Source organism: Sphaerodactylus townsendi, unplaced genomic scaffold (assembly GCF_021028975.2).
Source record: "Sphaerodactylus townsendi isolate TG3544 unplaced genomic scaffold, MPM_Stown_v2.3 scaffold_24, whole genome shotgun sequence".
Lineage (NCBI taxonomy): Eukaryota > Metazoa > Chordata > Lepidosauria > Squamata > Sphaerodactylidae > Sphaerodactylus > Sphaerodactylus townsendi.
In genome coordinates, this window is record NW_025950407.1 from 927,515 (window position 1) to 948,003 (window position 20,489).

The following is a 20,489-nucleotide window of genomic DNA, read 5'->3' on the forward strand; positions in this document are numbered from 1 at the left end:
TGTGACCTCACTCCCTGACACGTTGTGGTTGGTTCCGGCTCTTTCGGCAGCCATTTTGTGGTTGCACCCACCATCTTGAGTCAGAATTCTAAAGAGCCCTCACGCTCAAAAGGGTTGGGGACCTTGTTGTAGGAAGAAATCCAGGTCCCATTTTCTGCCCCCAGGCTTCCTCTAACAGGACTGTTACACCGGTTTGAAAAGCATACACCTTGTTTGCACCCATTACGTAGCTACTAGTCGTCTAGTGTTTCCTGAGCACGTTGGATTCTGGTCTAGTTTCGCCTTGCATCTACAACTAACTACTAACACTACCTTCTTAATCTATCTATCCTACGTTCTCATCCTGTATGACCTAAATGCTACCTTCTCAATCTATCTACCCTACCTTCTCATCCTGTATGACCTAAATGCTACCTTCTCAATCTATCTACCCTACCCTTCCTCAATCTATCTACCCTACCTTCTATCCTACCCTTCTCATCCTGTATGACCTAAATGCTACCTTCTCAATCTATCTACCCTACCCTTCCTCAATCTATCTACCCTACCTTCTATCCTACCCTTCTCATCCTGTATGACCTAAATGCTACCTTCTCAATCTATCTATCCTACCTTCTCTCTCATCCCTTGCGACCTTAAATGCACCCTCTCAATCTATTCACCCCACCTTCTCAGTCCTGTATGACTAAATGCTACCCTTCCCTCAACCCATCTACCCCACCCTTCCTCACACCATTCACACCCTACCTTCTATCCTACCCTTCTCATCCTGTATGACCTAAATGCTACCTTCTCAATGTATCTATCCTACCTTCTCATCCTGTATGACCTAAATGCTACCTTCTCAATCTATCTACCCTACCTTCTCATCCTATAAAACCCTAAAAGCTACCTTCTTAGTCTATATATTTATGGAAAAAACAGTTATTTATTAAGGCTCCTGAGGTCTCTCGCTCTCTCCTTCGAAAGATGCTGGGCCAGGAACCGAAGCCACCATTTCACCCTTTCCCCAGCATCTCCCGTGCTTTTTCATCCATGCGTGCTCAACAGGACTTCCAGCCAGCAGGGGCAAGAGGTGATGAACCGGCGGGAGTAGCTGGGCCCCCAGCCTTTGGCAAAGCTGATCCGAACAGCATGGGTTTCGTACGGCCCGTCGCTTGGGTCCCGCCACCCGTCCAGGTTGCTCTCCGGTTCGTATTCAAAGGCCTTGATGGAGTAGCCGGGAAGAACCTTGTGGACCACCAGGCCGAGGGTGGGAGAGCTGATAAACACAGGGTGGTCGCTGCGGTTGTAGGCCCAGACGTTGCCCCCTTCCCTGCTGAGAGTCAAGCCTCGCCCGATCTTGCCCCGGGTGCGCTGGACAGCCTGGCTGCGATTCCGGGACGCCAGCTGAGCCACGCAGAAGCCGTTGCCTGCTGGGAGGTCCGAGAAGATGTCGACGGAGTCTTCATGGACGGGGTAGAGTCTCCCCACCCGCAAACGGTACTCCCAGTAGGCCAGTTTGCACCAGTAGCCATCTTTCAGAGAGTGTTGGGAGAGGCTGGTGTCTGTGGAAGGAAAATTGAGGACCACCTGAATCTAGGTGCACACAACACAGCAGGCAGGCACCATAAAGACCCTTTCCCTACAAACAACCTTCATAATTTATCCCTTCACAATTTCAAATCGTGTATACAAAACTGAGGCCTGGTTCCCCCTTAGCACTACGGATATCATTTACCTTGGAGAAAATGAATGCTTTGGGGGAGAGGGTGGATTGTGTGGTATTGTACCCAGTGGTGGGATCCAAAAATTTTAGTAACAGGTTCCCATGGTGGTGGGATTCAAACTGTGGCGTAGCGCCAATGGGGATGGGCGGGGCACGACGGGGGCGTGGTCGGGCATTCTGGGGGTGGGGCATTCCTGGACAGGGCTGTGGCAAGGACGCAGCCGCTGCACCGGTCCTTGGGCGGGAAATGAATGCACGCAGGCGCAGGCTGCCACGCACGCCAGTGCACCTCCTGCTAGACTGCTTCAAGTTCTGCCCGCTACTGCTGAGAGGAGGGGCGTAACTAAGGCAAAAATCACGTGGCAAAATCACCAATTAGTAACCCCCTCTCGGCACACACAAATAATGAGTAACCTACTCTCAGGAACCTGTGAGAACCTGCTGGATCCCACCTCTGATTGTACCCACTGAGGTCTCTGCCCACCTGCCCAAGCTACATACTAGAGAGCCAGCGTGGTGTAGTGGTTAAGAGCAGGTGCGCTCTAATCTGGAGAACCGAGTTTGATTCCCCGCTCTGACACTTGAGCTGTGGAGGCTTATCTGGTGGACCAGATTAGCTTACGCACTCCAACACACGCCAGCTGGGTGACCTTGAGCTAGCCACAGCTCTTCAGAGCTCTCTCAGCCCCACCCACCTGTTGGGGGGGATGGGAAACGAGTTTGTAAGCCCCTTTGAGTCTCGTTACAGGAGAGAAAGAGGGGATATAAATCCAACTCTTCTTCTTCCCACACCAGCCCAGAGGTCCTTTTTCCTCGTCGGGGCGAGCACGAGACGTCAGCCGCGTGCACATAAACACGCTTTTTAAAAAATCCCTCTTGAATCGAATCTTCCCAAGAGAAATCTGGACAAAGACAGACCCTCGGGCACAGACGCCAGCAGAAGCCTGTGTATGGCGGTGGGGGGGAGCAGGGCTGCTCTAAAATAAAACATCCTGGGACAAAGGAATCGGGGATTCCCACGAGAGCCTGGCCTGCAAGGCAGAGCTGTGAGGCGGCACGTAGGCCTCGGACGCCACGCCGGGGCCACATCGTCAGCCGGGCCGGAGGAAAAGCCGAGCCAGCAGGCGCCGGCGCTGCTCAGATGTGGCGGGGTGGCCCGGTGCCAGCGTCCAGCTCCACTGGATACTTCAAGGCGCATTGTCTGCGGCTCTGTGGGCTGCACTTCCTCTGAGCGGGCGAGAACCAGAAATAACCCGGGGCGGCCGTTTATTCTCTCCCCCTTCTTCTCAGGAAGGCCTCTTGCCGCCCTCCTCCCTTATGGCTTTTCCTCCTTCTGGGAGGGGGGGGTGTTGAGTCACAGGACAACCCACTGCAGACATCCATGCAGGACACACGCTCAGTTTTGTTCGGAGGTTTGCCGGGTGTACTGTTGCCAAACTCCAGGTGGCACCCAGAGATCTCATAGAATCATAGAGTTGGAAGAGACCCCAAGGGCCATTGAGTCCAACCCCCTGAAATTCAGGAACACATACTCAAAGGACTCCTGACCAATGGCCATCCAACCTCTCTTAAAAAACCTCCAAAGAAGGAGACTCCAGAACTCTCCGAGGGAGTGCATTCCACTGTCGAACAGCCCTGACAGTCAGGAAGTTTTTCCTGATGTTTAGGTGGAACCTCTTTTCCTTCACCTTGAACCCATGACTCCTGGTCCTCGTCTCTGGAGCCGCAGAAAACAAGCTTGCTCCCCCACCAACGCGACATCCCTTCAAATATCTAAACATGGCTATCATGTCACCTCTTCACCTTCTCTTCACCAAACTAAACATCCCCAGCTCCCTAAGTCTCTCCTCGTATGGATTCCAGACCTTTCACCATTTTGGTTGCCCTCCTTTGGACCCGTTCCAGCTTGTCAATATCCTTGTTGAATTGCAGTGCCCAAAACTGGACACAATATTCCAGGTGAGGTCTAACCAGTGCAGAACAGAGAGGTACAATTACAGCCCTCGATCTAGACACTGTACTCCTATTGATACAGCCCAGAATCGCATTGGCTTTCTTGGCCACCGCATCGCACTGCTGACTCATGTTCAGTTTGTGGTCTACTAAGACTCCCAGATCCCTTTCCCATGTAGTGTTGTCAAGCCAGGTGTCCCCCATCCTATATCTGTGCATTTCAATTTTTTTTCTGCCTAAGTGTGGTATTGTACATTTATCTTTGCTGAAATTCATTTCGTTTGTTTTGGTTCGGCTCTCCAACTATTGTAATTAATCTCCAGGTGACCAAGATCGGTTCCCCCTGGAGAAAATGGCTCTTCTGGAGGGTGGGCTTTGTGGCATTATACCCTGCTAATGTCACCCCCCCCCCTCCAAACCCTTCCCAGGCCCCACCCTCAAAATCTCCCAGTGTTTCCGAACCCAGAGCCGGCAGCCCTCTCTGGAAAGCACCTAAAATTACTGCTGATTTCCAGACAACTGAGATAAATTCCCTTGGTTACGTAAGACAGTGGGCTCTGTGGCATTTTACCCCATTGAAGTCCCTCCTCAGGGTCACTCCCCAGGTATTTCCCACCCCAAAGTTGGCTACCCTAGGTAGATGCCAGCGGTTTCACCATATACAGCTCTCGACCACAAGGCAAAGAGATAGGGTTGCCCCAAAACTTTACCTGGCTCTACCATGAGGCCACCCTGGCAGTGGATTTGTACCAACATTAAAGAGAGCCAGGCAGAGGCGTAACTGCAAGGGGACTGGGGGGGGTGCAAATTGCACCAGGGGTGCGCCTGGGGGAGCAGCAAAATTTTCAGGTTTGTTTTTTGTATTTTTTTTAGTGTTTTTCAGTTTTTGGCCTGCAGTGGGCGCAGTTTGTAGGCTAGCAGCATCAAAATTTCAGGGAGTTTTCAGGGGACTCTCCTGATGATACCACTCAAGTTAGGCAATACTCCCCCTGGATGAAACACTTGACTGATTCAGTAGGAGGCCGTTTCACGGGTCCACTTTCTTCAGCCTGGGAAACAGACTTTGGATTGGCCCCAGGGACAGTTTCCCCCCCCCCCCTCCCTTGCAAAGAACTACATGATTCCCCTGCATCCACCTTACCTTGCCAGACTTTGCGCTTGTTCTCCAAGGTGCTGGGGCACTTCAAGGGGAGGCCAAACGGGGAGATCTTGTAGTATGGGGGCGGAGGAGTCTCTGGAAGGGAAAACAAGCAATAGGTGTGAATTCTCAGCCTGTCTCTGCCATGGAAGAGCTGTGGCACAGCTTTATGGCGCTGCTTGGAAGCAGATGGGCTCCATGGGACCATTTCATTCCCAAGATCCTGCAAACAGGGGGGCTGAGGATTCAAACATGCACATTCTCACTTTTTATTTCCCACAAAATGCAAACACCACCTACCTACCTACCTACCTACCTACCTACCTACCTACCTACCTACCTACCTACCTACCTACCTACCTATCTATCTATCTATCTATCTATCTATCTATCTATCTATCTATCTATCTATCTATCTATCTATCTATCTATCTATCTATCTATCTATCTATCTATCTATCTATCTATCTATCTATCTACCTACCTACCTACCTACCGCTAGCTAGCTAGCTAGCTAGCTAGCTAACCATCCCACCTTCTCACAAATGTGGTCAGCTCAGGGCAGCTAACAGTCTCAAATATTACACGTTCCAAATTCTTATGCATTAAAAACTACAAATAACAATTTCCCTGGCACTCTAATACATCATATTCACCACCCAGTGAGTAATTAAGGAGAAACCTAAATTTTAAAAAACCCAACCGAGTCTAATTGATATCTAAATCAACATAATATAACATATAAACAAGGATCTTATTTTATGGCTTCATATGCTGAGTAGATAACTAGGCTTACCCCTGACACTTCTGGTCCCATGGGAAACGGGGTGTTTCTCTTGTCCTGTGGGGGCAGGAGGTCAGGTGGTTTTATCTCTATCTGTCGCCGACCTCGGGGCACCTCAGCTCCAAAATAATTCTTTCTCACATTCTTTGGGGAAATGGGAGAGGGGATTTACTTCTGAATAAAGGTGATAGCAAACGCCAGGTTCACCAGATCTGGCTTTGTCCAGCTGGGTGCTTCAATGCCTACCAATAAACTCTGCTGATCAGCAACACAGAGTCCATTTATCGCTTCAAGGTTCAAGACCTAACACATAGCTGGTTGGACCCTTGGGCTTAGCAAACTCAATATTGTCTGCTGACTGGCGATTGTTCCAGCACCTACTATTTGAGATCCTTTAATTGAAGCTGGAAACTTTTTGCTCATAAAACAGGGGTTCCGCCACGGAGCCCTTCCAAAACAGAAAGGCTGCTTGGTATTGTAACCTCTATCTGTGGGTTCTGTGGGGCAGAACTTGGAATGAGTTTGCAACAACAAATTTTAAAAACAAAATGGTTTACTTTCTTAACATATAACATATAACATTTAACATCACACTTCAAGGTCCTGTTCAGGTTGCATTTTCAAGTCCTTATATTTACAGTCTACTGATACTGCCAAGTCCAATTCTTCTTTGCAAGTGGGTTGGCTCCTGAAGACTCCAAGGGCTTGGTGAACAGGATTCAACATGATGAAGGTTTCCAGGAGAACTCTCACCCATTACAGCCACAAAAAGAACCCTTAACAAGGTGTTAAGGGCTTATACAAATCAAGGTCCAAGTCTGGTAGCCTTGTCTCCTCCAAACTACATGAGCTCTGCAGCCTCTTGCTGCTTTGAGTCTCCACCCCTTACTGGGTCAACCCATTCTGAGCATGGTGGGTTACAGTATCACTGGCCCATTCAGTTGTTGTGACCACCAGCAAATCCTTTCATGGGTACATGCCAATGACTACATCAGGGATCTTGTCCCTGAGCCGCATATGCTCAGCCACCCAACAACCTGTCTGGACACTGTCTTGGTTTTTCGCACAAAGTGCAAAACTGAATTATTCGAGAGGGTTTTGGTAGGTAGGAGAAGAAGAGTTTGGATTTATACCCCACCTTTCTCTCCAGTAAGGAGATTCAAGGTGGCTTACAAGCTCCTTTCCCTTCCTCTCCCCACAACTAACACCTTGTGAGGCAGGTGGGGCTGAGAGAGTTCAGAGAGAACTGTGACTAGCCCAAGGTCACCCCACAGGGATGTAAGAGTATGGAGGCGTAACCCCCATGCTCAGAATGGGTTGACCGAGAAAGGGTGGAGACTCAAAGCAGCAGAAGGCTGCAGACCTTATGTAGTTTGGAGGAGACAAGGCTACCAGACTCGGACCTTAGTTTGTACAAGCCCTTAACACCTTGTTAAGGTAACTGCAACGTTGTTGGGAACTACTGGGAAGGTAGTTGTTTATTTTTGCTATGTTGTAAATGTTGGAGTTTATTGTTTCAGGGTTTCTTTTTTGTGGTTGTAATGGGTGAGAGTTCTCCTGGAAACCTTCATCATGTTGAATCCTGTTCATCAAGCCCTTGGAGTCTTCAGGAGCCAACCCACTTGCAAAGAAGAATTGGACTTGACAGTATCAGTAGACTGTAAATATAAGGACTTGAAAATGCAACCTGAACTGGACCTTGAAGTGTGATGTTAAATGTTGATGTTATATGTTATATGTTAAGAAAGTAAACCATTTTGTTTTTTAAAATTTGTTGTTGCAAACTCATTCCAAGTTCTGCCCCACAGAACCCACAGATAGAGGTTACAGAGGCACATCTGGTTCACCAGATAAGCCTCTGCCACTCAGGTGGATGAGTGGGGAATCAAACCCGGTTCTGCAGATTATAATTCACCTGCTCTTAACCACTGCACCATGCTAGCTCTCTTGTACATAAGTACTGTAATAAATGGTTCAGAAAGATACTTGGGGAAAGGGTTGGAGGTACACGTGTATAGTTCGTATTGCAGGTTCATTCTATTATGTTTATGCTTTGTTTTCAATTCTGTTTTGAGATTTATGGTTGGCTCCAGATTACTACAATCCAAATGCTGTTGCATCATTTCTCAGATGTTTCATCCTGATCATGTTGTTGACTCACACTGTGTAATATGCCTGGAGTCTCAGTGGGAATGATGCACTGTAAATAACGTAAATACATTTTAAAAAGAAGGCTCCCGTTCAGATTTGGAGGAGAGGGCGGGTTAAACCCCCGACATTGAAAATCTATGAAAATCTAGGCTTTGGCAGGGGTTCACAACCTTTTCGAACCCAAGGGCACATCTGGAATTCTGACACAGCATGGAGGCCGCAAAATGGCTGCCACAGGAGGTGGGGCCAACCACAAAACAGCGGCCACAGAAGGCAGAATCAGCGCAAAATGGCAAGCACAGAAGAAGAAGTTGGATTTATATCCCCCCCTTTCTCTCTTGTAAGGAGACTCAAAGGAGCTTACAAACTCCTTTCCCTTCCCCTCCTCACAACAAACACCCTGTGAGGTAGGTGGGGCCGAGAGAGCTCTGAAGAACTGTGACTAGCCCAAGGTCACCCGGCTGGCATGTGTCGGAGCGCACAAGCTAATCTGGTTCACCAGGTAAGCCTCCACAGTTCAAGTGGCACAGTGGGGAATCAAACCCAGTTCTCCAGATTAACGTGCACCTACTCTTAATCACGACATCATCACAATATGGCTGCCACAACTTCAGTCATGCAGTGAAGATCCTTGTGTCCTGCTGGCAGCTGCTTCCAATGCAACGTTTTTTTAAAAATTGGCAGGTGTAACCCCTCTGTTCAGAATGGGTTGACCCAGAAAGGGGTGGAAACTCAAAGCAGCAGAAGGCTGCAAAAACTGGTGAAGTTGGAGGAAGCTCTGAGGCTACCAGGCTGGGACCTTGATTTAATTCTTTGTAAGCTCTTAATGTAACCTCAGCTTGTGGGTTCTGTGGGGCAGTACTTGGAATGAGTTGCAACAACAATTTTTAAACAACAAAATGGTTTACTTTTCTTTACAATTAACACTTTTAAAACATCAACATTTAACGTTACAATTCAAGGTCCTGTTCAGGTTGCATTTCAAGTCCTTCTATTTACAGTCTACTGATATTGCCAAGTCCAAATTCTTCTTTGCAAGTTGGCTGGCTCCTGAAGACTCCAAGCGCTTGATGAACAGGTTGCAACATGATGAAGGTCTCCAGGAGAACTCTCACCCATTACAACCACAAAAGAAAACCCTGAAACAATAAACTCCAACATTTACAACAAAATAGCAAAGTAACAACTGCAACTGAATTCCTAGTAGTTCCCAACAATATTTCAATTACCTTAACAAGGTGTTAAGGGCTTATAGAAATCAAGGTCCGAGTCTGGTACCCTTGTCTTCTGCAAAGAGCTCTTTCAGCCTTTCTGCTGCTCTGAGTCTCCACCCCCTTACTGGGTCAACCCATTCTGGGCCAACCCATTCTGGGCATGGGGGTTACATTAACACCTTGTTTAAGGTAACTGCAAAGTTGTTGGGAACTAGTGGGAAGGGAGTTGTTTATTTTTGCTATATTGTAAATGTTAGAATTTATTGTTTCAGGGCTTGCTATGTATGTAGTTGTTGGGAGTTCTTTTGCGGACCTTCATCATCTTGGATCCCGTTCACCAAGCCTCTGAAGTCTTCATAAGCCAACCACCAGCAGGAAGAATTGGACTTGGCATTTATCAGTAGATTGTAAATAGAAGGACTTGAAAATGCAACCTAAAAGGACTGTACATTGTTAATGTTAAATGTTAATGTAAAAAATGTTATTTGTTAAGGAAGTAAACCATTTTGTTTTAAATTTAGTTCTTTGCAACTCCTTCCATGTTCTGCCCCACAGAACCCACAGATAGAGGTTACACAGGCACTAGGAAATGTGTTGGTGGGCATCATAGCACCCACATGCCCCATGCTGGGAAACCCTATGGTAGAGTCCACCTGAAACCAGACACTGGCGCTGGCCAATCACCCCCTCAATTTCACTCACCAGGTGTAGCGAGCCGGCTGAGATGGTGCGGGTTGCAGCAGTGGACGGTGCCTTCACCCCCGGGACTCCTGCAGCAGCTCAGGCGCTTGAGTTCATGCGTGTGGCGCAAGTCCGGCCAGCGGTAGAGGCGGCACAGGAGCACCGAGGCTGGCAGGCCGGGCTTCGGCCCTCGCGGCTCCACCCAGATGCAGCCCGACTGGCCCGCCCCTCTGCCCTCCACTGCCCGCAAGAGCAGCTCCAGTTCGGTGTCCTTGAGCTTCTTGAAGAGGGCATGGGCGGCCGGCTTCAGGGCCCCGTGGCTGTCGTCCGGGCCGGGCGTTGCACAGCGAAGCCTCCAGAGCCGCTGTATTAAGCCGGCTCGTCGCGATCGGAACATGAGGCTGGAATCGCAATAACAAGACAAATCATTGGTCGGCATTTAGACGGCCCGTTCGAAGCGCCGCACACCTTTGTGTGGTCTTTGAAAACGTGCGTTTGGAGACACTGTTGGGCCTGCCCTTGAGTGGCTGAGGTTTTACAAAACTAACAGCAAAACTAACAGGAGGTTAAGGAGCAGCAGTGGCGCAGGAGGTTAAGAGCTCGTGTATCTAATCTGGAGGAACCGGGTTTGATTCCCAGCACTGCCGCCTGAGCTGTGGAGGCTTCTCTGGGGAATTCAGATTAGCCTGTACACTCCCACACACGCCAGCTGGGTGACCTTGGGCTAGTCACAGCTTCTCGGAGCTCTCTCAGCCCCACCTACCTCACAGGGTGTTTGTTGTGAGGGGGGGAAGGGCAAGGAGATTGTCAGCCCCTTTGAGTCTCCTGCAGGAGAGAAAGGGGGGATATAAATCCAAACTCTTCTTCTTCTTCTTCTTCTAACACAGCCTGTGATAAACAATGTAGATGCCAAGTGCCGTCTTGAAAGGGGTCTTTCCTGTAATGTGTGACACACCGGGGAATGCCTCTCCTAAAAATGGCATTTGAAGAGGCATTCCCTCTAATCTCGAAAACCAGGTTTGATTCCCACCTTTGCCACTCGAGATGTGGAGGTTTATCTGGTGAACTAGATTCACCAGCAGGTGATATTAAAGGGTATACTGCCTCTGAATATGGAAGCTGAATATGGAAGACCTGTCACGGCTAACCACAACTGTCTGTCTGGCTCAGAACAGAGATCCTTCTAAATCAGCATCCTGTTTCCAACAGTAACCAGACAGATGGTTTTGATTTCAGGATGTCGTTCTCCCCCACCCAACCCTGGAAGGAGTGCTTCTATAAAGTGCAGTCAAGTTGCAGCTTGCTTATGGAAACCTATAGGGTTTTTTAAAGGTAAGAGGTAAACTGAGGTGGTTTGCCATGACCTGCCTCAGAGTAGCAACCCTGGACTTCCTTGCTGGTTCCCATCCAAGTACTAACCAGGGTTAACCTGGTTAGCTTCCGAGACCTTCCAAGAGCCCTTCAGGGGTGGGTGGGTGGTATTTTGGAAATATAGTAGAGTAAGTAGAAGGTAGAAGGCAAGTAAGTAAGTAGACAGTAGACAGTAAGTAAGTGAACAGACAGCATTGGCAGACAGACAGACAGACAGACAGACAGGGACAGACGAAGACGAGACAGACAGACAGACAGACAGACTGAGACAGATTATGACAGACAGACAGACAGACAGATGAGACAGACAGACAGACAATGAACCAGACAGAGACGAGACACAGACAGACAGACAGACAGATAGATGATAGATAGATAATAGATAGATAGATAGATGATAGATAGAAGTTAGGATAGATAGATAGATAGATAGATAGATAGATAGATAGATAGATAGATAGATAGATAGATAGATAGATAGATAGATAGATAGATAGATAGATAGATAGATAGATAGATAGATAGATAGATAAATCTGATGACATCAGCTAGCCCAGTCAGGGATGGAAGCAGTATTAGTATGAAGATTCCCTTTAGCTGTCAAACTTATTGGCCATTAATACACTTATTCTCCGCCTCTGTGAATTTGCCTAGAGATGGGTGGAAGGGGAATGGCTTTATCTTTACACATCTGTTCGAAGAAGAAGAAGAAGAAGAAGAAGAAGAAGAAGAAGAAGAAGAAGAAGAAGAAGAAGAAGAAGAAGAAGAAGAAGAAGAAGAAGAAGAAGAAGAAGAAGAAGACGACGACGACGACGACGACGACGACGAACAAGAAGACGACGAACAAGAAGACGAACAAGACGAACAAGACAAAGACAAAGACGGAGGAGGAGGAGGAGGAGGAGGAGTTTGGATTTTTTTATATCCCGCTTTCCTCAACCATAAGGAGTCTCAAACTTCTTCCCTTCCTCTCCCCACAACAGACACCTTGTGAGGTCAGTGGGGTCTGAGAGAGTTCTGAGAGAACTGGGACAGGTCCAAGAAGGCTTCGTGTGGCGGAGTGAAGAAGAAGAATTTGGACTTATACCTGCCCTTTCTCTCCTGTGAGGAGACTCCAAGGTGATTTACAAACTCCTTTCCCTTCCTCGCCCCTCAACAGACACCTTGTGAGGTCGGTGGGGCTGAGAGAGTACTGAGAGAACTGGCCCAAGCCCAAGGTCACCCAGCAGGAATGTAGGAGCATGGAAACAAATCTGGTTCACCGGATAAGACGCTGCCACTCATGTGGAACTGGGGAAACCAACCCGGTTCCCCAGATAAGAGTCCACCGCTCTCAACCACTACACCACTCTGGCTCTCTGCAACAACCCTGCAAAGTGGCCTTCACCATCTCCATGATTAAGCATTGGGTGAAGTCATACTGCTTGGGTCCATTGTATTAGCTGATCCAGAGTGTATTAGAAAATGGGAGATTCCCCTTCCCCGTGGGTTAGCCAGGACTTCTGAGAACCATACTTTGTGTACTGGGTAAAGTAACTCTCATTTGGACATTCCCTGCAGATTCGTGTTTTAAGTGGGTATCACTGTCTTTCATACTGATTAGCTGCCTTCACTAGACATGATTGTAAAATAGAACCTCCATGTTTAGACACACTATACCTTTGAATACTTCCCCTTTCTTTGCATGGAGAAAGGGGTCATAGAATCCTAGAGTTGGAAGAGACCCCAAGGGCTATCAAGTCCAACCCCCTGCAATGCAGGAACACCCAATCAAAGCACTAATACCAAAATTACCAAATCAAATTACCAAATCAAATCTGCGGGATCTAAACCTTTTCCTTTTATACTCATTGTTTATTATGCTGAAGAAGAAGAAGAAGAGTTTGGATTTATATCCCCCCTTTCTCTCCTGCAGGAGACTCAAAGGGGCTTACAATCTCCTTGCCCTTCCCCCCTCACAACAAACACCCTGTGAGGTAGGTGGGGCTGAGAGAGCTCCGGGAAGCTGTGACTAGCCCAAGGTCACCCAGCTGGCGTGTGTGGGAGTGTACAGGCTAATCTGAATTCCCCAGATAAACCTCCACAGCTCAGGCGGCAGAGCTGGGAATCAAACCCAGTTCCTCCAGATTAGATACACAAGCTCTTAACCTCCTACGCCACTGCTGCTAGATGTTCTGAAAGTTCCACAAAGCCATGTTTGGGTAGGATATAAATCATCAAAGGAGTGGAAGAAATAAAGCCTAGTCTACCTTTCAGGGCTGTTGGGCAGATAAAAGTGAGATACCTGCTGTCCCCTTCTTGCCATCCTGAGAAAGGAGGGGGAAGGCTGTGAACATCCCAAATGGACAGAAAGATAGGAATGTTGGCAATCGCCCCCAAGCATGCCCTTGCGCACAAAATGGGATCTGAAAGCAAGGGTGCACAAAATCTGTCTGAAGTCGGATACATGTTCAGTGATATGCAAGGGCACCTTTTGCCAACTGGCACATCTTGTAAGAGGCAGACGTCAGTCTTTCACAAACTGGGTTTAGGCCATAGAATCACAGAACCATAGAGTTGGAAGAGACCCCAACGGCCATCCAGTCCAACCCCCTGCAAAGCCGGAACACACAATCCAAGCACTCCTGACAGATGGCCATCCAGCCTCCCTTTAAAAACCTCCAAAGAAGGAGACTCCACTACTCTCCGAGGCAGTGCGCTCCACCGTCGAACAGCCCTTACTGTCAGGAAGTTCTTCCTGATGTTTCAGTGGAATCTCTTTTCCTTCACCTTGAACCCATGACTCCTGGTCCTAGTCTCTGGAGCAGCAGAAAACAAGCTTGCTCCCTCACCAACATGACATCCCTTCAAATATCTAAACATGGCTATCATGTCACCTCTTGACCTTCTCTTCACTAAACATCCCCAGCTCCCTAAGTCTCTCCTCGTAGGGAATAGATTCCAAACCTTTGACCATTTTGGTGGCCCTCCTCTGGACCCGTTCCAGCTTGTCAATATCCTTCTTGAATTGCGGTGCCCAGAACTGTACACAATATTCCAGGTGAGGTCTAACCAATATAGACTAGAGATGTACAATTACATCCCTCGATTGTACCTTGAGTAGCGCAATAAGCAAATTCAGCAGAACGGTTCTGGGTACGCACATAGATTTGTTTGCATGAGCGGTAAACGTGCCGATAGACATACCGTTATCAGCAGTGGGCGATGTCGGAGCTTGTCGGAGCCTAGGAACTCCCTCACCCTTGGGGGTCACCTTCCCAGCTAGTATATGCAAGTCCGTTTTAAAATCTATCTCTTAGTCTCACTAGCGGCAGGAATAAAAGAGAGATTCATTCTGGAACATCAGAAAAGCGCTGCTGGATCAGAACCAAAGTCCACCTAGTCCAGCATCCTGTTTCCTTCCAGGGTCTTTGAGAAGGCACAAAAGTAGCCTCTCTCCCCAGCAAATTAATATTCTTTTAGCCAATTAATATTCAAAGGTAGACTGTGTCTGAACATGGAGGTTCTATTTTGTGATAACACCTAGCAGAGGCAGCTAATCAATGTAGCTGTGGCTAAAAGAAGGCAAATTGTTTTTGGCTGATCTTCAGCATTACGAGTCTGGGAAGAAAAGAGATAGTTACCCAACGGACCATTACACCCACTATTTCTCTGGTTCTCGTGCAGCCAAGTCCTTGCATTGAACTGCTGAGAGATGGACCTTCAGGAATGTGTGAAAAGCAGGGCTTTCTTAACAGCATTATAGGGCCCCCTGGGCAAAGCAATTGACCAAAGCCCTTATCTACACAACCACTCCCATGAATAAAAATGTAAATGGCCAATAAAATTAAACGAACATTTATTGGTACTTCCAAGCAAATCGGTGTTCAAACATTAAAAAAACACGCTGTTCAGCAAAGATGAATCAACACAAACATTTGAACAATATAGGATGAGCCTTGAAAAACACAAATAATTTAATGATCTAAACAATAAATTGGTAAACCATACAGACGGATAGTTGAGCTGAGAGGCCCCATGCTCTAGCCGTCTGTACGGTTTACCAGTTGAGTATTGTTTTTGTCTTGCAATTATTGTCTTTTTCAAGACCCATTGTGGTTACACTATTACAGCTGTCCTCACACCCCTCTATTTGGTGAGCCACCTTGGCGCAACAAGCGCAGAGATAGGCCAACCACGCACACACATACACACAAGCAAATCACACACATCAGGGCCCCAAAGACACTCCCTTGTGCAGTGACCACATGCAAACGCATCAACGCACCCCAATAACCAGTGACGGCGCATGGGTAAGGGAGCCCACGCAAAGCCAAATCTGAAGCGGTTGTGGTGGGTTTTCCGGGCTGTGTGGCCGTGGTCTGGTAGATCTTGTTCCTAACGTTTCGCCTGCTCCTGTGACAAGCATCTTCAGAGGTGTATCACAGAGAGAAGTGTGTTACGCACTGTGTCCAGAGTTCCTATGCTCTGTAACACACTTCCCTCTGCGATACACCTCTGAAGATGCCGGCCACAGATGCAGGAGAAACGTGAGGAACAAGATCCACCAGATCACGGCCACGCAGCCTGGAAAACCCACCACAACCAGTCGAATCCGGCCACGAAAGCCTTCAACAATACACCAAATCTGAAGACTCACTCACTGTGGAAGCAAGGGGTGGGCGGATGCACCCGTCGTGCGCGAACCCGCCAGGAGACTGGACGGCTCGGCTCACAGACTCTCAGACGGGCCTTTTTCTCTTGGGCTGTCCCCTCCCCTCCCCTCCCCTCCCTTCCCCGGTCCAGCCTCTCTGTCTGGGAGTCAATAGTTGGAGGAGGAAGACGGTGGGGGGGCTGGAAAAACCTTGGTTTGGAGGCTGCAGGCGGGAGTGGCGTTGGGGACAACTGTGAACAGGCAGCTGGGTAGAGGGGACAGTTTGGGGGCTGAGATTCCCGACCCAGCACCCTGTCCCGCAAGGCGTGGGACCCATGGAAGAAAAGTGTTCCGGCAAAAAAATGTCTTTCTTTCACCCAGTCCAGGTGCGGTGGAGAGATTAGAACGTGGGACTAGGATCTGAGAGAAACCAAGTTCGAATCCCTGCCGTACCATGGAAACTCACTGGGGGGCTTTGGACCAGTCACAGAATCTCAGCCTATTCCCCCTCATCGAGGGAAGTAAATTGTACCCCTCTACTCTGCATTGGTCAGACCTCACCTGGAATATTGTGTACAGTTCTGGGCTCCGCAATTCAAGAAGGGTATTGACAAGCTGGAACGGGTCCAGAGGAGGGCAACCAAAATGGTCAAAGGTCTGGAGTCCGAGCCTTACAACAGTGACGGCGAACCTTTTCAAAACCGAGTGCCCAAATTGCAACCCCAAACCCACTTATTTATCGCAAAGTGTCAACACGGGAATTTAACTTGAATACTGAGGTTTTAGTTTAGAAAAAACGGTGGGTTCCGAGGCGTGCGTTACTCGGGAGTAAGCTTGGGGGTAGTCGGTGGCTTTGCTTTGGAGCAACTGTGCAACTCTTCCAACGGGTGAATCACGCCCCTAGGAGGGTTGACTCAGAAGCAAGCCCCATTGCCAGCAACCGAGCTTACTCCCAGGTAAACGATTGTGCTTTAGTTCTTTGCATGAAAATCAGTGGGGTTTAACAGCACTTAACAGGGTTACCTACACTGCTTTCCCACAACTAGGTCTTAGGTTTAATGCTAATAATCGATCCCGACGGCCCAGGCCAGCCTAGATGTGGGGGGGGGGGGACACTCTGTTTGCGCGTGCCCACAGAAAGGGCTCCGAGTGCCACCTCTGGAACCCATGCCATAGGTTCGCCACCACTGCCTTACAAGGAGAGACTTAGGGAGTTGGGGATGTTTACTTTGGTGAAGAGAAGGTGAAGAGGTGACATGATAGCCATGTTTAGATATTTGAAGGGATGTCATGTCGAAGAGGGAGCACGCTTGTTTTCTGCTGCCTCAGAGACTCAGACACGGAGTAATGAATTCATGGGTAGAAGCAGGAAAACAAACCTGGACTCTTATCTGGTGAACTGGATTCGTTTCCCTACTCCTCCACATGAAGCCTACTAGGTGATCTTGGGCCAGTCACAGTTCTCTCAGAACTCTCTCAGCTCCACCTGCCTCACAAGATGTCTGTTGTGGGGAGAGGAAGGAAAGGTGTTTGTAAGATGCTTTGAATATTTAAACATGGCTATCGTGCCCCCCCCCCCAACCTTTGCTTCTTCAGTCTAAACATCCCCAGCTCCCTAAGTCTCTCCTCGTAGGGCATGGACTCCAAACCTTTGACCATTTTGGTTGGCCTCCTCTGGACCCGTTCCAGCTTGTCAATATCCTTCTTGAATTGTGGTGCCCAGAACTGGACACTGTATTGCAGGTGAGGTCTGATCAATGCAGAGTAGAGAGGTAGTATTACATCCCTCGATCCAGACCAGTGGTTCTCAACCTTCCTAATGCCACGACCCTTTAATACAGTTCCTCATGTTGTGGTGACCCCCAGCCCTAACATTTATCCATTTTACAGATGGAGAACACTGATGCAGAGAGTCTTAGGCGACCCCTGTGAAAGGGTCGTTCGACCCCCAAAGGAGTCCCGACCCCCAGGTTGAGAGCCACTGATCTAGACACTAGGCTCAGAATCACATTGGCTTTCTTTGCCGCTACATCACACTGCTGACTCATGTTCAGTTTGTGGTCTAAGACTCCCAGATCCCATTTGCATGTAGTGTTGTCAAGCCAGGTGTCCCCCATCCTATATCTGTGCATTTCATTTTTTTTGCCTAAGTGTAGTATCTTACATGTATCTCTGTTGAAACTCGTTTTGTTTGTTTTGGCCCAGCTCTTTAATCTGTCTAGACCATTTTGAATTCTGACTCTGTCCTCTGGGGTGTTAGCTACTCCTCCTAATTTGGTGTCATCTCCAAATTTGATTAGCATGCCCTCTATTCCATCATCCAAGTCCTTGATAAAAATATTGAATAGCACTGGGCCCAGGACAGAACGCCGTGGTACCCCACTAGTCACTTCTCTCCAGGATGAAGATGAGCCATTAATGAGCACTCTTGAGTTCGATCAATCAACCAATTACTAATCCATCTAACAGTAGCCTTGTCTAGTCCACATTTCACCAGCTTACTTGCGAGAATATTTTTATTTATTTATTTATTATTTACATTTATAGACCGCCCAATCCCCAAGGGGCTCTTATTATGGGGCACCTTGTCAAAAGCTTTACTAAAATCAAGGTATGCTACGTCCACAGCCTTCCCTTCGTCCGCCAAGCTTGTCAGTCTATCAGGAAAACAGATAAGATTAGTCTAGCATGACTTGTTTTTGAGAAACCCAGGTTGATCTTCAGTGGTCACAACATTCCCTTCTAAGCGCTTAGCCGCTTACGGACTGTCTGTTTAATGATCTGCTTCAGAATCTTTCCTGGCGTTGATGTCAGGATGACTGGGCAGTAATTGTTTGGGCCCTTTCCCTCCCTCTCTTTGAAGATGGGGACAATAGAAGGAGGAGGAGGAGGAGGAGAAGGAGAAGGAGAAGGAGAAGGAGAAGGAGAAGGAGAAGGAGAAGGAGAAGGAGAAGGAGAAGGAGAAGGAGAAGAAGAGAGGAGGAGGAGGAGGAGGAGAAGGAGGAGAAGGAGAAGGAGAAGGAGAAGGAGAAGGAGAAGGAGAAGGAGAAGGAGAAGGAGAAGAAGAAGAAGAAGAAGAAGAAGAAGAAGAAGAAGAAGAAGAAGAAGAAGAAGAAGAAGAAGAAGAAGAAGAGCAGGAGGAGTTTGGATTTATATCCCCCCTTTCTCTCAATATTCCCCCTTTCTCTCCTGTAAGCAGACTCAAAGGGGCTTACAATTTCCTTTCCCCCACCCCACAACAAACACCCTGTGAGGTAGGTGGGGCTGAGAGAGCTCCGAAGAACTGTGACTAGCCCAAGGTCACCCAGCTGGCGTGTGTTGGAGCACACAAGATAATCTGATTCCCCAGATAAGCCTCCACAGCTCAAGTGGTAGAGCAGGGAATCTGGTTCTCCAGATTAGAGTGCACCTGCTCTTAACCACTACACCACGCTGGGTCTCTTATTAGCCCTCTCCGGTTCCCTGGTTAGCTTCCAACAAGATCAGACTAGCCTGGGCCATCCCGGTGAGGAACGTCTGAGAATACAACTCAGTAAAGCCGTGGGTCCAACCCTTGGTGACCAGCTGGGGCTCTCCCCGGCCACTATCAGCACCTGTATTTTTAGACTGGAGCTGCTGGGTCTTGAACCTGGGACCTTCCACATTCAAAGTCAGTGCGTGACCCCCGAGCTCCTGGCTCATCCTCTTATAAGGCAATCTTGGAGCACAGGTTCTTCAAAGCCCTCTTTTGTTCTCATGGTGCTGTGAAAAGAATCAGGTGACCAACAGCGGAAGTTAAGAGCAGGTGCACTCTAATCTGGAGAACCCGGTTTGATTCCCCGCTCTGCCACTTGACCCGTGGAGGCTTATCTGGGGAACCAGATTAGCTTGTGCACTCCAACACATGCCAGCTGGGTGACCTTGGGCTAGTCACAGTTCTTCGGAGCTCTCTCAGCCTCACCTACCTCACAGGGTGTTTGTTGTGAGGGGAGGGAAGGGAAAGGTATTTGTAACCCCCTTTGAGTCTCCTTACAGAAGAGAAAGGGAGGATATAAATCCAAATTCTATTCTTCTTCTCTTCTTCTTTCCCAGGCCAAGCGTTAAAGGTCACGTATAAACAAAATAAATAATTAAAACAAATTTGCTGCTTTACATTGTGCTAAGAGTTGTATAAGTGCTGCTCTAGAGAGCAGCAGTGGCGTAGGAGGTCAAGAGCTCATGTATCTGATCTGGAGGAACCGGGTTTGATTCCCAGCTCTGCCGCCTGAGCTGTGGAGGCTTATCTGGGGAATTCAGATTAGCCTGTGCACTCCCACGCACGCCAGCTGGGTGACCTTGGGCTAGTCACAGCTTCTCGGAGCTCTCTCAGCCCCACCTACCTCACAGGGTGTTTGTTGTGAGGGGGGAAGGGCAAGGAGATTGTCAGCCCCTTTGAGTCTCCTGCAGGAGAGAAAGGGGGGATATGAATCCAAACTCCTCCTCTTCTTCTTCTTTCCTCACTCTTTGGGAAGCATGCCAGCACTCTGCATTCTCCAATGAGCAAGCAGGGGCAACAGTGCCCGGGTAGAACTCTTGTCTTACAGGCAAAAATTCAGCAGGTAAAGCCTTCACACAGGCAAAAATTCAGCAGGTATAGCCTTCACACGCTGCCTTAGGCTGGGGAATAAAAGCGGGGTGGAAACCTGATGGCTGGATTTCCATCTTGTTTTAAAACCCAGGAAGTCTGCCAAAGAGTGAAGGGGGGGGGGGAGATGCCAATCGTCCCGGATACATCCGGGCTGCCCCTTTAAGAACAGAGAGAGGCCCCTTCGATGGCGCAAAGCCCACCGACATTTGCATTTCCTATTCCAACTTCCCCGAAAGATAAGAAAGATAAG

General features: G+C 48.4%; 1 protein-coding gene across 2 annotated transcripts; it reads right to left on the reverse strand.

Annotated features, from left to right (window-relative positions):
• Positions 1–908: 908 nt before the first annotated feature.
• Positions 909–15,718, reverse strand: LOC125425253 (mothers against decapentaplegic homolog 6-like). 2 transcript variants are annotated; one of them, XM_048482851.1, is made up of 4 exons: positions 15,644–15,718; positions 9,651–10,030; positions 4,803–4,895; positions 909–1,547 (listed from the first exon to the last, which is right to left on the reverse strand). In XM_048482851.1, the coding sequence occupies exons 2-4, from the start codon at positions 10,024–10,026 to the stop codon at positions 1,030–1,032; spliced, it is 987 nt and encodes a 328-aa protein (XP_048338808.1). In that variant the 5' UTR covers positions 10,027–10,030; positions 15,644–15,718; the 3' UTR covers positions 909–1,029. The 2 variants fall into 2 exon arrangements, with proteins under 2 accessions (XP_048338808.1, XP_048338807.1); XM_048482850.1 differs by having other exon boundaries at positions 15,640–15,697.
• Between the last annotated feature and the right edge of the window lie 4,771 nt (positions 15,719–20,489).